We start from the raw sequence: 15,357 nt of genomic DNA on the forward strand, positions 1-15,357 counted from the left end.
TTCTTCCAGTCCCTGCAACATGCTGTGAACTCTTCCCCCTCTAGGCCTTGGTTGTGCCGTTCTTTCTGCCTGCTACACGCTCTCTTCCCTTCTCCTCCTGACTTGGGTGAATTCATCTCCCACACCCCGCTGGGAAGCCTTCCCTGACTCCTCCCTGTCCCCCAGTGAGGGACCCTCCTCTGGGCTCTCATAGCTCCCTGTCCTTCCTCGTCGGAGCTCCCTCCCCACTGTGCTGTCATCACTGGGTTTCATGGTACGTCACCCCCAGGAACATGGAGCCCCATGTTCGTCTATGTCATTATTTCATTCTAAGACCCAACCCATAAATAGAGGCTGAAGTGACTTGCATTGGGCCTTCTGGGCAAGTATGGTGGCTTCTCCCATTTTTGCAGCTAGGGAGCTGAGGCTGCACAGCGAGGCAGTGGTGGAGGGACCTGGAAGCAGAAGCGTTCAGGGCCGAAGTCTGGCCCTCTCCACACTGCCGGCCGGCCATCCCTGAGACTCAGAGATAAAGTGGTCTTGCTCAGCCCCGCATAGTGGCAGCCCCAACTAAGTCTTGGGGATCTCCGCAGCAGAGGCCTTGGCAGGTACACCTGAGAAAGGACTGGACGGATTCGGGGTTCAGGAAAGAGTTCGTGCATGTAAAAACAGCCACCACGTGAGTGTCGCCAGCCTTGCATCCCGAAGCAGGCCCACCCCCTCGTTCCACTCGCTTCTCCCTCCAGCCCTGGGAAGGAGCAAAGCCGAGAGGTCTGCTACCATTTTATAACTGAGGAAACTGAGGCCCCGAGGGATTGCAAGGGCAGAAGATATCTAAGAATGACCTTCAGGGATCATGTGATTCAACCCCCTCCTTTCCTGGGGATGAGGTCTTATGGCCGCTGTTTTATCCACGGGGAACTCAGGCCCAGAGATAGCAGTGGCACTTTCTAGCTGTGTGATTTGGGTCAAGTCCTTACTTTTTCTGAACTTTGCTTTCTTCTTCTATAAAATGGACTCATTCCTACCTCAGTATTGTTGGGCAAGTCATTATTCAATTATTCAGTTTGTCAGATATTTACTGAGCACCTACTATGTGCTAGGCACTATATTCAGTTCCTGAGACACAGCAGTGATCAAGACAGGTAAAAGTCATGGCGCATACTTTCATATTGGCTGAGATGACCTTCGTGGAGCCTGGCACATAGGGACTCACTGTAGTTGGCTGAAAGGGACTGTCCAAGGCTGCAGGGTGAGTTAAGCACAAGAGTATGAGCCCAGCAGAGGGGACCCTGAGGTTAAACCCAACTCTTACTGCCTTGGCTGTGTGACCTTGGGCAGTTGACTTCACTTCTCTGAGCCTAGTGTTTGACTCACGATAGTGGGATGCCACCAGTATCTACCTCATGGGGTTGTTGTGGGTTTAAGTGAGATAATCCTTGTAAAGACCTTAGCTCAGCACCTGGCATGCAGTGAGCACCTGATGAGCACCCGCTGTTCTCCTTACTTTGGGGATCCTTATTCTTCCTGACTGACCGGCTGATGAAGGTCCTGCCACCATGGGACCTGGATGTGGGAAGCTGGCAGTCCTCCTGAGTGGCACGGGCAGTACAGGCATGCCAGAGGAGGCTGTGGCCCCCTCCTTTCCGGCTCGGCTCCCCTCTCAGACCGCAGGGGATTAAAGGCCTTGTGGCCTTTGTGTGGGGCTCACCCACCCTTGACAGTTTACACAACAAAGTGCTGTCCCGACAGATTCCTTCCCCTTAGCCGTCTGCTGCCCGTGGACAGGATACTAGCAGGCGGCCTGGAGGGCTGGGGCAGGGGCACCTTGACCCTGTCTCTGGGGCCTGGGTTGCAGCAGAGTACGGGGAGTGGCCTGCATCGTGGCACAGTGGGAGGGGGCAGCAAGCCCAGGTCCTTGTCCTTCCTTGGCAATCTGGGGGCCAAGGGTTGCGTTGTCTGCTGGTTCCCCCACTGTGGGCATGGAGGCAGAGCCTGTGCTGAGGGATCGGCACGGGGGTGGGATGGGGAGGCAGGTGGGCGGGCAGGGGCCCATTTGTCTCCCACCCCCACACTGTCTCTGGATTTTGATGGGGTGAGCTCACTCCGGCCCAGATGCCTGGAGTCTTGCCCTGGGCAGCTGCAGCACCCCCCCTGGGGCCATGCTGTGCTCAGACCTTCCTGACCAGCTGCGGGGGCGGTGGGGGGCTCAGCCCCAGGCCGGGCCACGGGGAGGGAGGGAGTGGGCTGGCTGCCCAAGGCATGTGAAGAATGTCTTTGGGGCTGAGCCCGCGTAGGAAGCCCGCAGCCCTGGGGTCTGTCCCAGAGTCAGCCTCAAAGCCATCAGATAACTTGAGCCAAGCCCTGTTGTCCATCCCCAGCCAGGGCTCTGCCTACCCAGCCAACCCAGGGCCTCCCCTCATCCCAACCCCACAGGCTGACCCCAGCCCTGAGCCTGTACCTCTCACGGCCCCCACCCCTGCCATTTATCAGCCCTCTGCACCCACCCCACCCTGCTACCTTGCACCACCCTCGCCCCACGGTACTAATTCTGTTGTTTATTGAGCCCTTACTATATACAAGATACTGCACTGGATGTCTACATACTTGATCCCACTTACTCAAATGACCCTCTCTGGGCCTCAGTTTCCTCATCTATAAAATGGAAACAGTAATTACACAAGTTCACAGTCCCTTAACAGAACCCCTTGGGGTTGGATGCATTTTGAAATAAAGACATTTTCGTATTGAGAGAGGCGATGCAGAGCAAGTCAAGCTGAGATGTGACACCCTCAGAGGAGTCTGAGACAACATGCCATAATCAAAAATATTAATGTTTCTGCAGCAAACCGTACGATTCTCCCTCCCAAGTGAGGTGCATAAGCTATTAATAGCTTCATGGGTTCGGATCAGGAGTTAGTACCAAATAAGTTTGCTATAAATGTATTTTTTAAAACTCTTGGTTTTCAGAGCTCTTTAGTTTTCCTTATTGCACTGAAGGCTAGTTGGCTCTGATCACCAGCCCTCCCAGGTTACAGCAAGGAGTGACTGAGATGGTCTGTGTACGGTGTTAGGACAGAGCCGGGCATGGAGAAAGCCCCCCATGGATCTTGCCTGCCCCAGTGAATGTCATCTCTTCACTGGACTCCTGGCTTTCTACGGCTTTGGTTTTAGCCATACCAGAAACTCTCATCTTCATGCCTTTGCAAGGCCCACAGTCTTCACTTAAAAATACCTTTAAAAACTCTAAACCCTATATTCTATACCCTATATCTGTATCTGTGCCTCTTCCCCTACCCCAAATCTTCTCTACCTTCTGTACCCCTCTCTTACAGCCTGACCCTTCACCCCTACGCTAAGTCCTTTCCAGCCAGCCTTGGCTCTCTCTGCATCCTCACTCCAGCCAAGAGAGGAGGGTCCAGACTCTCTCTCTTGTCCCCGGGGGCCTGAGCACAACCTAGCCTCGGGGGTGGGTGCCTCCCAGGAGTCCCTTGCCTGTCGGGGCCCTGTCTATCTGTCCCGCCTGTATTCAGGGAGTGCCTGCCTACTTGGGGGCCACCCTGCCCCCCACTTCCGCCCCAAACAATTGTTCCCAGCATGCTAGAACAGTCCTCTGGCCTTGACCTGGGTGAGTCAGCCCCCCACGCTGCCTTTTCCCCGACTAGAAAACCCCCTTCTCTGCCTGGCTCCTTCCTCTGTGGCCCAGGCCTGCCTCTGGACCCCTGCTCTCCAGCCCCACCATCCTGCTTCCTCTGAGAGGAAGCTGGGCACCCTCCCGGCTGGAGACAGACTGGGGCTCAGGAAGCCTGGGATCTATTTCTGCCTCTAGCCGTGGAGCCACTGGTGGGCTTCTTTGGGACTTCAGGCACAGCCTGCACGGGTCCAGACCACCAGCTTGGACATCCTGTGGGGCGTCCTAGGAGCTGCCAGGCAGGTGTGGGGAGCAGCCAAGCCTGGGCTTCCTGGCACTGCCCCTCTGCCTAAGCCTTAGGGCCAGCTTGGAGGTCCAGCCCAGCCCTCCACCCTCCCTCGGCAGAGGACTTGGGGTGGGCAGCTGGGAGGTCCTGGGCCAGTCCTGGCTCTACCAGCCACTCCTGTGATCTTGGGGAGTCACTTCTCCCGGGCCTTAGTCCCCTCCGCTGTAAGGGGGATGCATTCACACCGACCTCAGAGGGTTGTTGTCCCTGGGGCTGCGGAGAGGCTTTGGAAGCTGTGATGTACAGCGAGGTGGGATAGCGTAGGGGTAAGAACTCGGGCATTGGAGCCAGATCACCAGGGTTCAAATCCCAGCTCCACCACATGCTGTCATTATCTTCCAACCTGACTCTTTTTCTTTCATTTCCCATCTTTACAGTGGGGCTGTTAATAGTGCTGAGCTGGGTTTTAAAAAATTTTAATTTTAATGCAATTTTATTGATGCATATTATATGCTCACATACTGGGTAATCAACCAAAGTGTGCAATCAGTGGTTCACAGTATCATCATATAGCTGTGCTGGTTTTAACATCTATAAAAGTACGTACAGTAGCGCCTGCTGCCTAGTAAGGATTCGGTAAATGTTAGCTCTTCTTATTCCCTGAGTAGATTCCAGACTTTCCAGGTCTAGATCCAAGTTCCCTTCTATGGTCAGGTCTCAGGCTCCTTTTGGCTCTTTTCTGGCTGGCTCCATCTCTCTTCCCAGATGTAGAGTACAGCTGCTGGAACCTTTTGATCTTCTGCTTTTTGCAAATGCGGTCTCTGCTCTTGCTGACTTGTCCTCTGCTAAAGACCTTGATCCAACCCTGGGGCCTTGGACCCTGGGGAGGGAGTTGTAAACAAAAAGACTGGCATAGGGAGAGCTCCCATTTCCTGGGGTCCCCAGAAGAGGGGAGCTTCTTTCCAAGGCTGGGACATGCTCTGGATTCTCTTTCCCTTCTCACTGCAGATGTTGTGTTCCTGAAATTTTTTCCAAGTCGAATCTCACTTTGCTATTTCCTGTCCGGTCCCAAGCTCCCTGCACCGTACCGCCCCCCCCCCCCCACCAGCCCCATCCCCAGCTCCTCCCTCCCTGGGAGAAGCTCTGCATCTGTTCTCTGCAACAAGATGTTCCATTTCAGGCAGTAATGTCCAGAGGTTCCAGAAACCTCTGTGCCCCATGTATGCCCTCCAAAGCTTCTCTTACGTGGGTGGTGAAGGTGGGAGGGGGTGGCAGTGACCGAGAGAGTCTTCCCCAGGTGGGGTGGATCCAAGCCTATCCCCTGTAACCTTCCCTGCCTGGACTGCCTCCTCTGCTCAGTGTCAGTGTCCCTGCACCAGCCCTAGCCTCATACTCCCCTTGGTTCGGTCAGGGCCTGCCCGGGACTTGAACCTCACCCCATGGGAACATTGCTCTCTGTCCCTGGCCTGGGAAGAAGGCAGATCCCCTGGTGGGGGGCTGAGCCTGAGGCTCTTAACCAATCTCTGTCAGGGTCCCTTGGGCATATGAAATTGTAACTCTCTCACCTGCTGTGGAGAGAGCCTGACTCAGTAGCTCTGAGAAGGGGCCCAGGAATCTGTATTTCTGACAAACTCCTGGAAGTCTAAAGCATACCTCTGAACGTCAACCCCATGGACACGACCCAGAAGACGTACCTATCGCCTCCAACCCTCCCTAGCTGGGCTCATCGATCGTGCCCATGGGATTGACGGGTGGCCAACCAGGACAGGGATGGACACTTGTCCAGAGGGAGAGGGGAGGGGATTAGAAGAAGAAGCAGGAGAGAGGATGTGCCCATGGGTTACAGAGGGGAAGGGGTCTTAGGCCGTAGCAGGAGATGAGATGTGGGCAGCACGGTCCTTGAGCAGGGCAGGCAGAACTGGGAACACAAGGATGACCATGTGGTCCCTAGACTCACCCTCCAGGAGCTCACGGCCTAAGAAGGAAGGTGCAGTAGGCCATGTGGGGATGGGTAGCACCTCCAAAGAAAGTCGTCTTCAGGAAGCAGCTGAAATTAATAGGCAAATGACATTTTTGTCCATCTGTCCATCCATCCAGTCACCCACCCATGCAAGTGTTTATTGAACATGAGGTGCTGAGAAGGGAGAGATTAATCCATTACCATCCCTGCCTCTAAGGTACATCTATTGCACTGTGAGCCCAGGAGGGGGGCACAGAACCCAGCCTGGGGGAGGAGATATTTGTGACAAGCAAGGAGTCAGGACAGACTCTTCCAGAGATTTTTTTAGTCATCTTCATTGAGGTTATAAATTGCATGTAATAAAGTGCACCCATTTAATGATGAGATAGGCACACCTGGGGACCTACCACCCTAACTAAGATCCATTACCCCAAAAGATTCCCTGGTGCCTCTCCTCTTCCCAGTTTACCCCTCCTCACCACTGGCCCCAGGCAACTACTGATCTTTTGGTCACTCTGGGCCAGATTTCCTTCCCCTAGAATTTCATGTGAGTGGCATTATATAGTAGGTACCTTTTTTTTTTTTTAAGAGAAGTTGTGAGTTTAGAGAAATCATGCACAAAATAGAGCTCTCATATACCAGCCTATTATTGACACCTTGCGTTATTAATGTGGTGCGTTGGTTACAATGGATGAAAACACATATTTGTACTTGTACTAACCATAATCCATGGCTTATCTTTGGGTTCACTATGTTGTATCGTCCCACAGATTTTTTTTTTTTAATTTTTATTCTAGCAACATATATACACCCTAAAATTTCCCCTTTTAACCATTCCAATATAAAGTTTGGTGTGCTCATTATGTCACCAATGTTGTGCTACCGTCAGTTCCATATACTACCGAAGCTTTTCCATCATCCCAAATAGAAACTGTACAGTTTAACCATTACCTCCCCATCTCCTACTCTTTCCCCAGTAACCTGTATCCTGGGTTCTGAGTCTGTGAGTCTGCGTATTCTCATTACTGCACAGCAGTGAGATCACGCAATATTCGTTCTTTCGTGCCTGACTTATTTCACCGGGTATGTGGTCTTTTTCTGCTGACTTCTTTCACCCAGTGGAATGTGTTTGCAATTCATCCGTGTTGCTGTGACTATCAGCAATTTGTTCCTTTTATTACTGAGTAGTTGAAATGATGTTGAAGCTGAATTTTGGAGAATGAAGTGAAGTTAGCCAGAAAAACCGAGGGAGGAAGGGCATTCATTCTGGCAGAGGGACTGGCTTGAAAAAAGACACAGAGATGCAAGGGAAAGGTGGATATGGGGGGAAGGACAGGTTGCCCCAGAGGTGTTTTTCTCCTCCTTGGGCCTCTCTCCTGCTGCCACCACCCGGCCAGCCAGCAAGGGCTGGGTTTGGTTTTCACTGGCAAGACCACTTCCTTCTGGCTGGGCCGGGCTTCTTAGATAGTGCCAAGGCCAGGGCAGCGCCTGAGACCCTTGTGCCAAGCCATCTGGGTCTGGAAACGTAACGGGCTACAGTGAATCCATGCCCACCGGGCTTGAGGCTTCTGGAGCTCCCTTGAATTCCGCCGAGTTTATTTTCCTCTAAGTTACCTGATAAAACTGTGGGAACCTCTCTATCTTGTCTAAGGGGAAAAGGCATTCATTGCTTATCCCACACCTGGGAAAGGCAAGTTGACGGCTGCTGGGGTTGGGAGCAATTCTGTTTGCACCTGCTGGAAAAGGACCCTCCGCAGGCCCCCCATGGACCAGGAGCCTGCAGCGGGGCTTGTGCTAGGTTCGGCGTTAGCCTGAGGTCATCCTGGGTTGACCCCATGCCGGTCCTGCCCCCATTCAGCCCAGCTGCCAGCTCCACCCCACCGCCTGGTACACATATGAGCTTGTCAGTGTGGCTGCAAGTGCCAGAGCTCATTCTCCAACGTGGCTGGAATGCAGTCCCTGTGGACTGAGGCTGGAAGAGGTGGCCAGAGCGGGAGAGGAGGAGCTGCATTGGAGGCAACAGCTTTGATAGACGCAGCCTTGGTTTCAGCCTGTGTCACCCATCTATGCAGACCTTGGCCTGGGTCGCCCCTTTACCTGCTTGTGTCCCCCTGCCCACTGACTCATGTCTTGGATGTCCCCTGCCTTCTCCAGAACAAGAGGAGTCATCACTTACCAAAGTGGTTTTAATTTTATTGTCTGCTTTCATTCAGGCTTGGTGAATTTGCAGGGTTGGGTTCTGAGACGTTTGGGGACTAATGAGATTTGGGAAAAGACCAGAAATCACAGTTCAACTTCGGCCTGGCTCTCTTAATCAATCCGAGTCTGATTTAGCCACTGGTGGGGTGTGGGACTTGGTGGGTACTAAGGGGCATGACGCAGTCTGATGTGGGGTCTCCTGCAGGTGATCCATGGGCTCAGGACAGATGATGGCTTGTCTCTGCCCGAAGATGCAGAGCCCTTCACGGCGGGCCGGGCTGGCTGGAGCTACTCGGACCTTTCTGATGACGAGGACCTGCTGGCTGACGATGCCTCCGGAGGTGAGCAGGTGGCCAGGTGCTGGGGGTGAAGGGGCTGAGGGACAGAACTGTGGTTCTTCCCTGGGGTGCACAGCTGGTGCTTCGAGAGGCACAAAGAAGCTTGCCCAAGCTGGCTCCTCAGTAGACGGGCTGAGAACTCTGTATCCTGAGCCCGGGTTCCGTTGACCCCAGGTATCCTCCACTTATAACCGGGTGACCCTGCACCGCTCACCGCACCTCCCTGCCACAAGCAGAACTGATCTGGGGGAGGGGGCTGGCAGCGCCCAGCATGGGACAGTTACCTGACTCCTGCACCACCTTCATTTGCCCGATCCCCCTCACCCTGGCCATATGACAGATAATTGAGTCCTGGGGTTTGGGGCCTTGGTCCACACCCTCTCTGATGGCCGAGTTTTACAGGCCACCTCCCTAGCAGGGGGGAAAGGAGGGTAAGAGTTCTGTGTGTTCATTTCCCTTTCCCACTGGGGTGTCGGGAGCCTAGAACAGTGCCCGATGCCCAGTAAGGTGCTCAGGGAATATTTGTTGCTGCTGAATGAGTTTTCCCTCCTTTGCTTGCAGATGACCTGGGCAGCGGGGACCTGGCTAGTGGAGACTTTCAAATAGGTAAGTGGCCGAGGGTGTCCCTCAGAACCTGCACCCTGCCCGCCTCCTGGGGGAAGCCCAGAGCAGATCTGCCTGGCCCCAGAGGCCCCATCTCTTGGATTGAGGGTCTCAAGGGTTCCTTGGGCCAGCCCTGGGGTGAGCTGCAGGGGGAAGTGGGGGTGTTCACCTACCTGCTGAGTGATGGGATCCCATGCCTCACCTGTGCCACAAGGATGAAGATCAGGGCAGTGTCCAGGAAATGCCCAGTTCCGATAGGGACTGAGAGCCAAGCCCTCAGCCCTCAGAGCTGAAATTCTCACCCCCCATGGCAGCTCAGTTATGAAGTCTTTCCCTAGAGCCCTTCTTGGGGGTGGCTACTGCAGAGTAGAGGGGCCTCAGGCAGGGTTGGATAGAACCAAGGGACTCTGTGGAATAGGGGACCTGGACTTGGGAGGGAACTGTGCTTCGTTTAAGTTGCTGATTGGAAGACCAGAGTTCCTGGTTTGGGGAAAAAGGGCTGGACTTTGTAGAGGGAAAAGAAGTTGAGCTTCCTTCAGCTGCCACTCTGCTGGCACCTAAACTGCACAGCCAGGGTGGAGACTGGCCCAGCACTTGGACAGGGATTCTGAGTCCCTGCTTCATCCCACCCTGGGACCCTGGTTAGAACCTGAACTACCCTATGAACGCCCCATATGGTTCCAGCTGCCCCTGCTGGGAGCCAGCTGCCTGGGGCACTCTGTGGTCAGGGCTAAGAATGGAGTGGGGACTCAGCTCAGGCTGACCACCTGCAGCTTCCTGCAGCCAGTGCTACCCCTGTCAGCGGGCCTTGGGTGAGTCTGGCCTGGGCCTCTCTGGGGTGAGGGTCTCCTGCCCCTTCACTGATGTGTCAGGGGCATCCACATGCCAGAAGGTGGCATCTGAACAGGGCTGCTGCAGACAGGGCATTAGTCCCTGGGTAGACTGGTCCTGACTGATCTCCCAGCACGTAGGGCTTGGTGACCCTAGAGGAGCCTCTGGAGGGGCCTGAAGCTTCCATGTACAGGTCACTGCAGGGTGCAAGGTGCCTGGGCCCAGCAGTGGGAGTGTGAGGTCTGCCCCCTGCTCACGCCCATACCCCAAGTTGGCCCACACTCGTGCTGCCCTAGGTGCTGCCTCTTGCCAAGCCAGGCCTGGCTGCTGGCGCCCGCTCCAGTCCCCCCTGTGCTTTGGGAAGCATCTGTGGCCCTCCCACTGTGGCAGCTCTGCCGGCTCTGAGCATCCCTGCCAGTCCACCCCCCCTCCCTGAGAAGTAGCTGTGAGGTCAGGAAAGGCCCAAGGTAGGGGCAGGGGTGGGGAAGGGAGAGCAGCAGCTGGGGAGGGCCAGGGACCAGGGCAGGTGCCTTTTCATGTGGGGTGGGGAAGCAGTCTGTGAGAAATGGACCTCAGGCCCTCCAGATCCAAACGCTGGCACCCACTGATGGCCCTTGGGGCGGGTCCAGGCAGCTGGGCTGAATCCGAGCCCGGGAGGCAGCAGGTGTGTCTCCTCGAGTCCCAGGGCGTCCGAGTGCTGGCTTCAGCCTTGCCCAAGGGCAGTGCCCTTCCCGCACTGGCAAGCACAAGCCCCCCTGCCTGTAACGGGGCCACGCCTGGGCCATCCCTCTTGCCTGGCTCGTGGCCTAGCCCCAGACCCCAGATGAGATAACTCTTCATCTCTCCCTCTACCCATCTCCTCATTCTTGGGCAGGGCGTGGCTTCCCAACAGTATCCCTCCCGGCAGCCTCGGATTCTGCCTCCGCCTCCCAGGTTCCCCTCCCACAGCCCCGCATCCACTTCCGTTCTACCTTCTGACCTGTCTTTGTGTTTCCCACTCTTGTTTGTCCTGCTCTGACACATCTTCACATCCCTTCCCCTCCTTGCCTTGGGCTACCCCTCTCCTCTTTGAATCTCTGTCTGACTGTGCCTCACCCCTCTGTGGCTTTCTGTTTCTCCCTCTGACTCCTTGGTGCTCCGTCTCTGCCTCCATCTCTCTTGACCGTCGTTCTGTTCCTGCTTTCTGTCTGCATGCCACCTTCTCTCTATCTCTCTCTCTCTCTGTCTTTCTCTGTTTCCTTCTGTCATTTCCTCCCCTCTCTGTCTCTTGGTCACCCACCCTGTCTCTCTCCTCCATGCCTCTGTCCCCGTCTTGGAGCCTCTCCATCCCGCTTCTCACCTTGTCTCCCTCTCTGTTGCTGGCTCCGCAGGCTCTGGACCCCCCCTGGGCCTCCCCCCCGAGGCTGGCGTGATGGTCCCGGAGCTTGACGAGGAGTCTTCTCTCAGTAAGTGACCCAGGTCCAGGCCAGGTGAACCTCTGGTCCCTGTGCCCTCTCTCCAGCTCTTCCTTTCTCTCCTTTCCCCCAACCTGCGCCTTGCCAAGGGTCACACAGGAGACTCCGAGGCACCTCCCTGCAGAGTCCAGGGGCCAGGCCAGCCACCCCTCCCCGATAGCCTACCTTCTCCACCCCCGCCTCCCACCCAGGACTCTGCCCGGGCCCATCTGGGCTTATGGAGCTAAATGCAGTTTGGGGGCCCTGATTCTCCTCCCCACAGGGTGCTGGCTGGGTGGGACTCCTCGGGAAACAAGGCCCTAGAGTTTGGAGGCAGCTTGTGTCCATCTCGGGATAGGCTGATCCTGGACCCACCCAAGGGACCCAGGGGAATTCAGGGCCCTGTGTGTGTAGGGTGTGGAGTTCTTTTGAGCAGGGAGTGGGCAGGGGAGCTGGTGGCTAGCCTGCTCCTGGGCTAGGGATGATCAGGTGTGCGCCCTACCCTACCCTGGGTTCAGGGCAGCTCCGGACCACCCACCCCTCCCCCCATGTAAGTCTTCCCAACAGGTTGAGAATGAGGGCCTGATAGGTGGGGCTGGGCAGGGCAAGTGTCCAGACCGCACTTCCCCTCACGCCAGCCTCACTCCCTTCTAGCCGCCCTCAGCTCTGCGGGGCAGGTTCCGGGGGCAGACACAGCCTCACTTTCTGCCCGGCCCTCCAGCACCGGCCACGGGGAGGAGCTCAGGGTGGGGGCGGGAGGGTGCTCGCCCAGACCTGCCCCTGGTCTAGGAGAAGGAAAGGGGGTGGGGTCAGCCTGGAGGGTCTGTGCCCTTCCCAGGCCCTAGTAGAAAGGAGCTTTGTGGCGCCCTGGCCCCCTCCCCCGGGAGAGGCGCATTCCTGGGCAGAGGCCCGGCCTCCTCGCCTGCGCTGGGCCGTGGGGCTGAGGCCACGGGCTGGGGTGGGGGCCTCTCAATGGGCCTCTGTGCCGGCTCACAAGGGGCCTCTGTGGCCCAGCTCACGACCCCCACGCGCCGCCCATGGGGCCCCACCCACCTGGCCTCCCAGAGGCTCGGCCCCGCCTCTTGGTTCAGAGCAGGCAGAACTGCCCTCAAAAGCATCATCGCTGTCGTGCCATTTGGGGAAGGAGGCGGCTCCTAGGCCTTGCTCGGCCCACCCCATTCTGATCCTCGCACCCTAGGGCTGCTTTAGCCCAAGCCACAGAGAGAGTGGCCCTGGGCCGCACTCCCAGCACTGCCACCTACACGCTGGTCATCTGTCACTTCTTTGAGCCATTTTCTGCCCCATGGACTTTGCACTTTCTGTCCCCTCTCCCTGGGATGCTCTGTCCCCGGATTCTCCACAGGGCTCCCTCTCCTTCTTCAAACATCCACTTGCAGGGAGCTTTCCCTGAACAATCTGGAAAATGGAACCCACCTTACCCCAACACACCCTCTCCCACAACAAGCCTTGTTTTTCCCCTAGTGCCACTGACTCCGCACTTATTTGTTCTATTTTCTTTCTCACCCTACTAGAAAGTGATCTCCACAAGGACAGGGGTTTTCATGGTCTAGTTCAGTGGTGAATTTCCTGCCCCTAGAACGCTGACCAGCATACAGTAAAAATTTGTTAGAGGAATGAATGGATGCCTCTCTCAGAAGGAAAGAAATGAAGCCAGACCCATTCCTTGGGTTTGTTGCAGAGTGCGGGGATAATATCAGCTAGCCCACGTGGCCCTTACTGTGCACCAGTCGCTTGCATTTATTAACTTATATTTAATCCTCACAACAGCCCTCTGGTGGGTGCCATCATTATCCCTATTTTACAGATGAGGAAACGGAGGCTCAGAGAGGCTGAATAACTTACCCATGGTCACAGGGCTTGTAAGTGGCAATTTTGCTCCAGAGTCTGGGCTTTTAAACTGTGCTAAAAGCACTAAACTGTGCTGCCACTTATATAATAGCTCATATTATACTGTACCTACTATGTGCCAGTATTCTAAATACTTTATATTAACTCATTTGTTGCTCATATTTATAACTTACCCTTTAATTCATGAATATTGTGAGATATAATGCTTAAAATATCTTGTACATAATAGGTACTCAAGAAATGATTATTGTATGTGCGTGTGTGTGTGTAGGGGGGAATGGTGGGTATACCAGCCTATGTATACTGTAGGTATATGGTATAAATGGATTCAGCCATCATTTATTCAGCATCTACTATGTGCCAGGCTCCATTCCAAGCACTGTCTCTATATAGAATTCATTTGAAACTCATATGAACTTTGTAACTTATAGATGAACTCAGAAACAGTACAGCATTTAATACATAAAGAATATCCTGTACCTATCAGGGATTAAGAAATGATTGTTGTGTATGTTTTGACACCAGTCTTGTATGACTCCATCCATTACCACTTAGTAAGAACCTACTATGTGCTGTGCGCTGGGAACGCAGGGATGGAGGAGACCAGGGTTCCCACCCTCATCGAGCTCCTTCTTTGGTATAGAGACCGGCCGAGGGACGAGCAACAACAGCTTCCAATTCTCCAGCACTTATGCCTGGGCTGTACCTTAAGCAGGATATCATTTACTCCTCACATGATATCATTTAAGGCCAGTGTGCTTCATACAATCAGTATTTCCATTTTACTGCGAGGTCATTTGCCTGAGGGGTGGCTGACCTCAAAACCCGCAGAATCTATGCCATGTGGGGTGGGAGGTGCTTTGATGGAGGAGGCAGCAGGGCTCCAGAGGAGGGGTCTCTAACTCAGGCAGCGTTGGAGAAGGGCAGTCCAGGCAGTCTTCTTGGAAGAGGTGATACTGAGCTGAGCCCAAGGGATGTATAGGCCCTGGCTAGGCCAGTGTAGACTGTGCCAGACCAGTCTCCTTTGGAAGCTACCCCCACCTGCCCAGTCTTCTGAGTTGCTGCGATGTGCCATCATCACCTGATTTCTGGATCAAGCCATTTTCCCAGTTAGTGGAAGCCCCTCACGCAAGGGCAGGGCGTTGACTTTGACCTGGTATGCCTGCCAGGGGCCGCCATGGCATGTGCTCACAGAGGCAGTGCTGGGAGTTGACGCCTTAGGCTTCCAGGGGCCCCCGCGTTTCCCACCCACTCGTCCAGCTGCCTGAGCCATGCTATGCCAGTCTGGGCCCCTCACGGTGACTCGTCCCTTCCTTTCCGCAGTTTATTTCCGGGCCCTGGTGAACTTTACTCGCTCCATCGACTATAGCTCCCGGTTGGAGGATGCAGCCTCTGTGGAGTTCCGAGAGGTGTCCGAGGCCGTGGTAGACACGGTGAGGCGAAGGGGGTTGGGGGAGCTCCCCGGGTATGGTGGAGCAGAACTGGAGAGGGAGGTGAAGGGGTCTGGAGGCTGATGGTGCTGGGTCCCTCCCCAGCTGGAGTCAGAATACCTGAAGATCCCCGGAGACCAGGTTGTCAGCTTGGTGTTCATCAAGTAAGAAGGGCCCCTCCCGAGACTGGTGAGGGGTTGGGAGGCAGCCTCAGGGGGTGCTGGTGAGGATGGGGAAGAGAAGCCAGGGTACTGGGAAGGGAGAGACTTTAATGGCACGAATCTCTGTTGGTGGAAATTCAGGACTCGATGTGGGGGTAGTTTGGACCCTAAGCAGGCCGTCCTGGGGCTCAAGCCTGAGCATGGGACAGGGAACTAATGAAGAAACTGAGATTAGAGGCGTGTTCTCACCATGCTCCCCTGCCCCGTCCCCACCCCCAGGGAGCTGGATGGCTGGGTCTTTGTGGAGCTGGACGTGGGATCAGAAGGGAATGCAGACGGGGCTCAGATTCAGGAGGTGCTGCACAGGGTTGTCTCCAGCGGCTCCATCGCCTCCTATGCGACCTCTCCCCAGGGTTTCCAGTTCCGACGCCTGGGCACAGGTGAGCCCGTCTGGCGCCTGGGGTCACTTCGTCCAGTTTCTCAGACTCGTGTGGTCCCCTTTCAGTGTCCCCACCATGGGCTTGCACACCACCAGGGATGGGGAGCTCACTACTTCTGAGTCTGCTCCATCAATCTCCATGCAGTCTTGGCATGGGTAGAGTATAATCTGTTTCATCTAATAGATACCCATTAGACC

The 15,357-nt window shown here is 55.2% G+C and overlaps 1 protein-coding gene across 5 annotated transcripts in view; it reads left to right on the plus strand.

The window, feature by feature from the left end:
* Window positions 1–15,357, plus strand: part of HSPG2 (heparan sulfate proteoglycan 2) — a 98,087-nt gene that overhangs the window by 24,983 nt on the left and 57,747 nt on the right. For all 5 annotated transcript variants that reach the window (XM_077150930.1, XM_077150932.1, XM_077150931.1 and 2 more), the window contains exons 2-7: window positions 8,261–8,396; window positions 8,955–8,999; window positions 11,198–11,272; window positions 14,453–14,562; window positions 14,665–14,723; window positions 15,000–15,160. In XM_077150930.1, coding sequence (XP_077007045.1) covers window positions 8,261–8,396; window positions 8,955–8,999; window positions 11,198–11,272; window positions 14,453–14,562; window positions 14,665–14,723; window positions 15,000–15,160 — 586 coding nt within the window. The remainder of the gene's footprint in view (window positions 1–8,260; window positions 8,397–8,954; window positions 9,000–11,197; window positions 11,273–14,452; window positions 14,563–14,664; window positions 14,724–14,999; window positions 15,161–15,357) is intronic.

Source organism: Tamandua tetradactyla, chromosome 2 (assembly GCF_023851605.1).
Source record: "Tamandua tetradactyla isolate mTamTet1 chromosome 2, mTamTet1.pri, whole genome shotgun sequence".
Classification (NCBI taxonomy): Eukaryota; Metazoa; Chordata; class Mammalia; order Pilosa; family Myrmecophagidae; genus Tamandua; species Tamandua tetradactyla.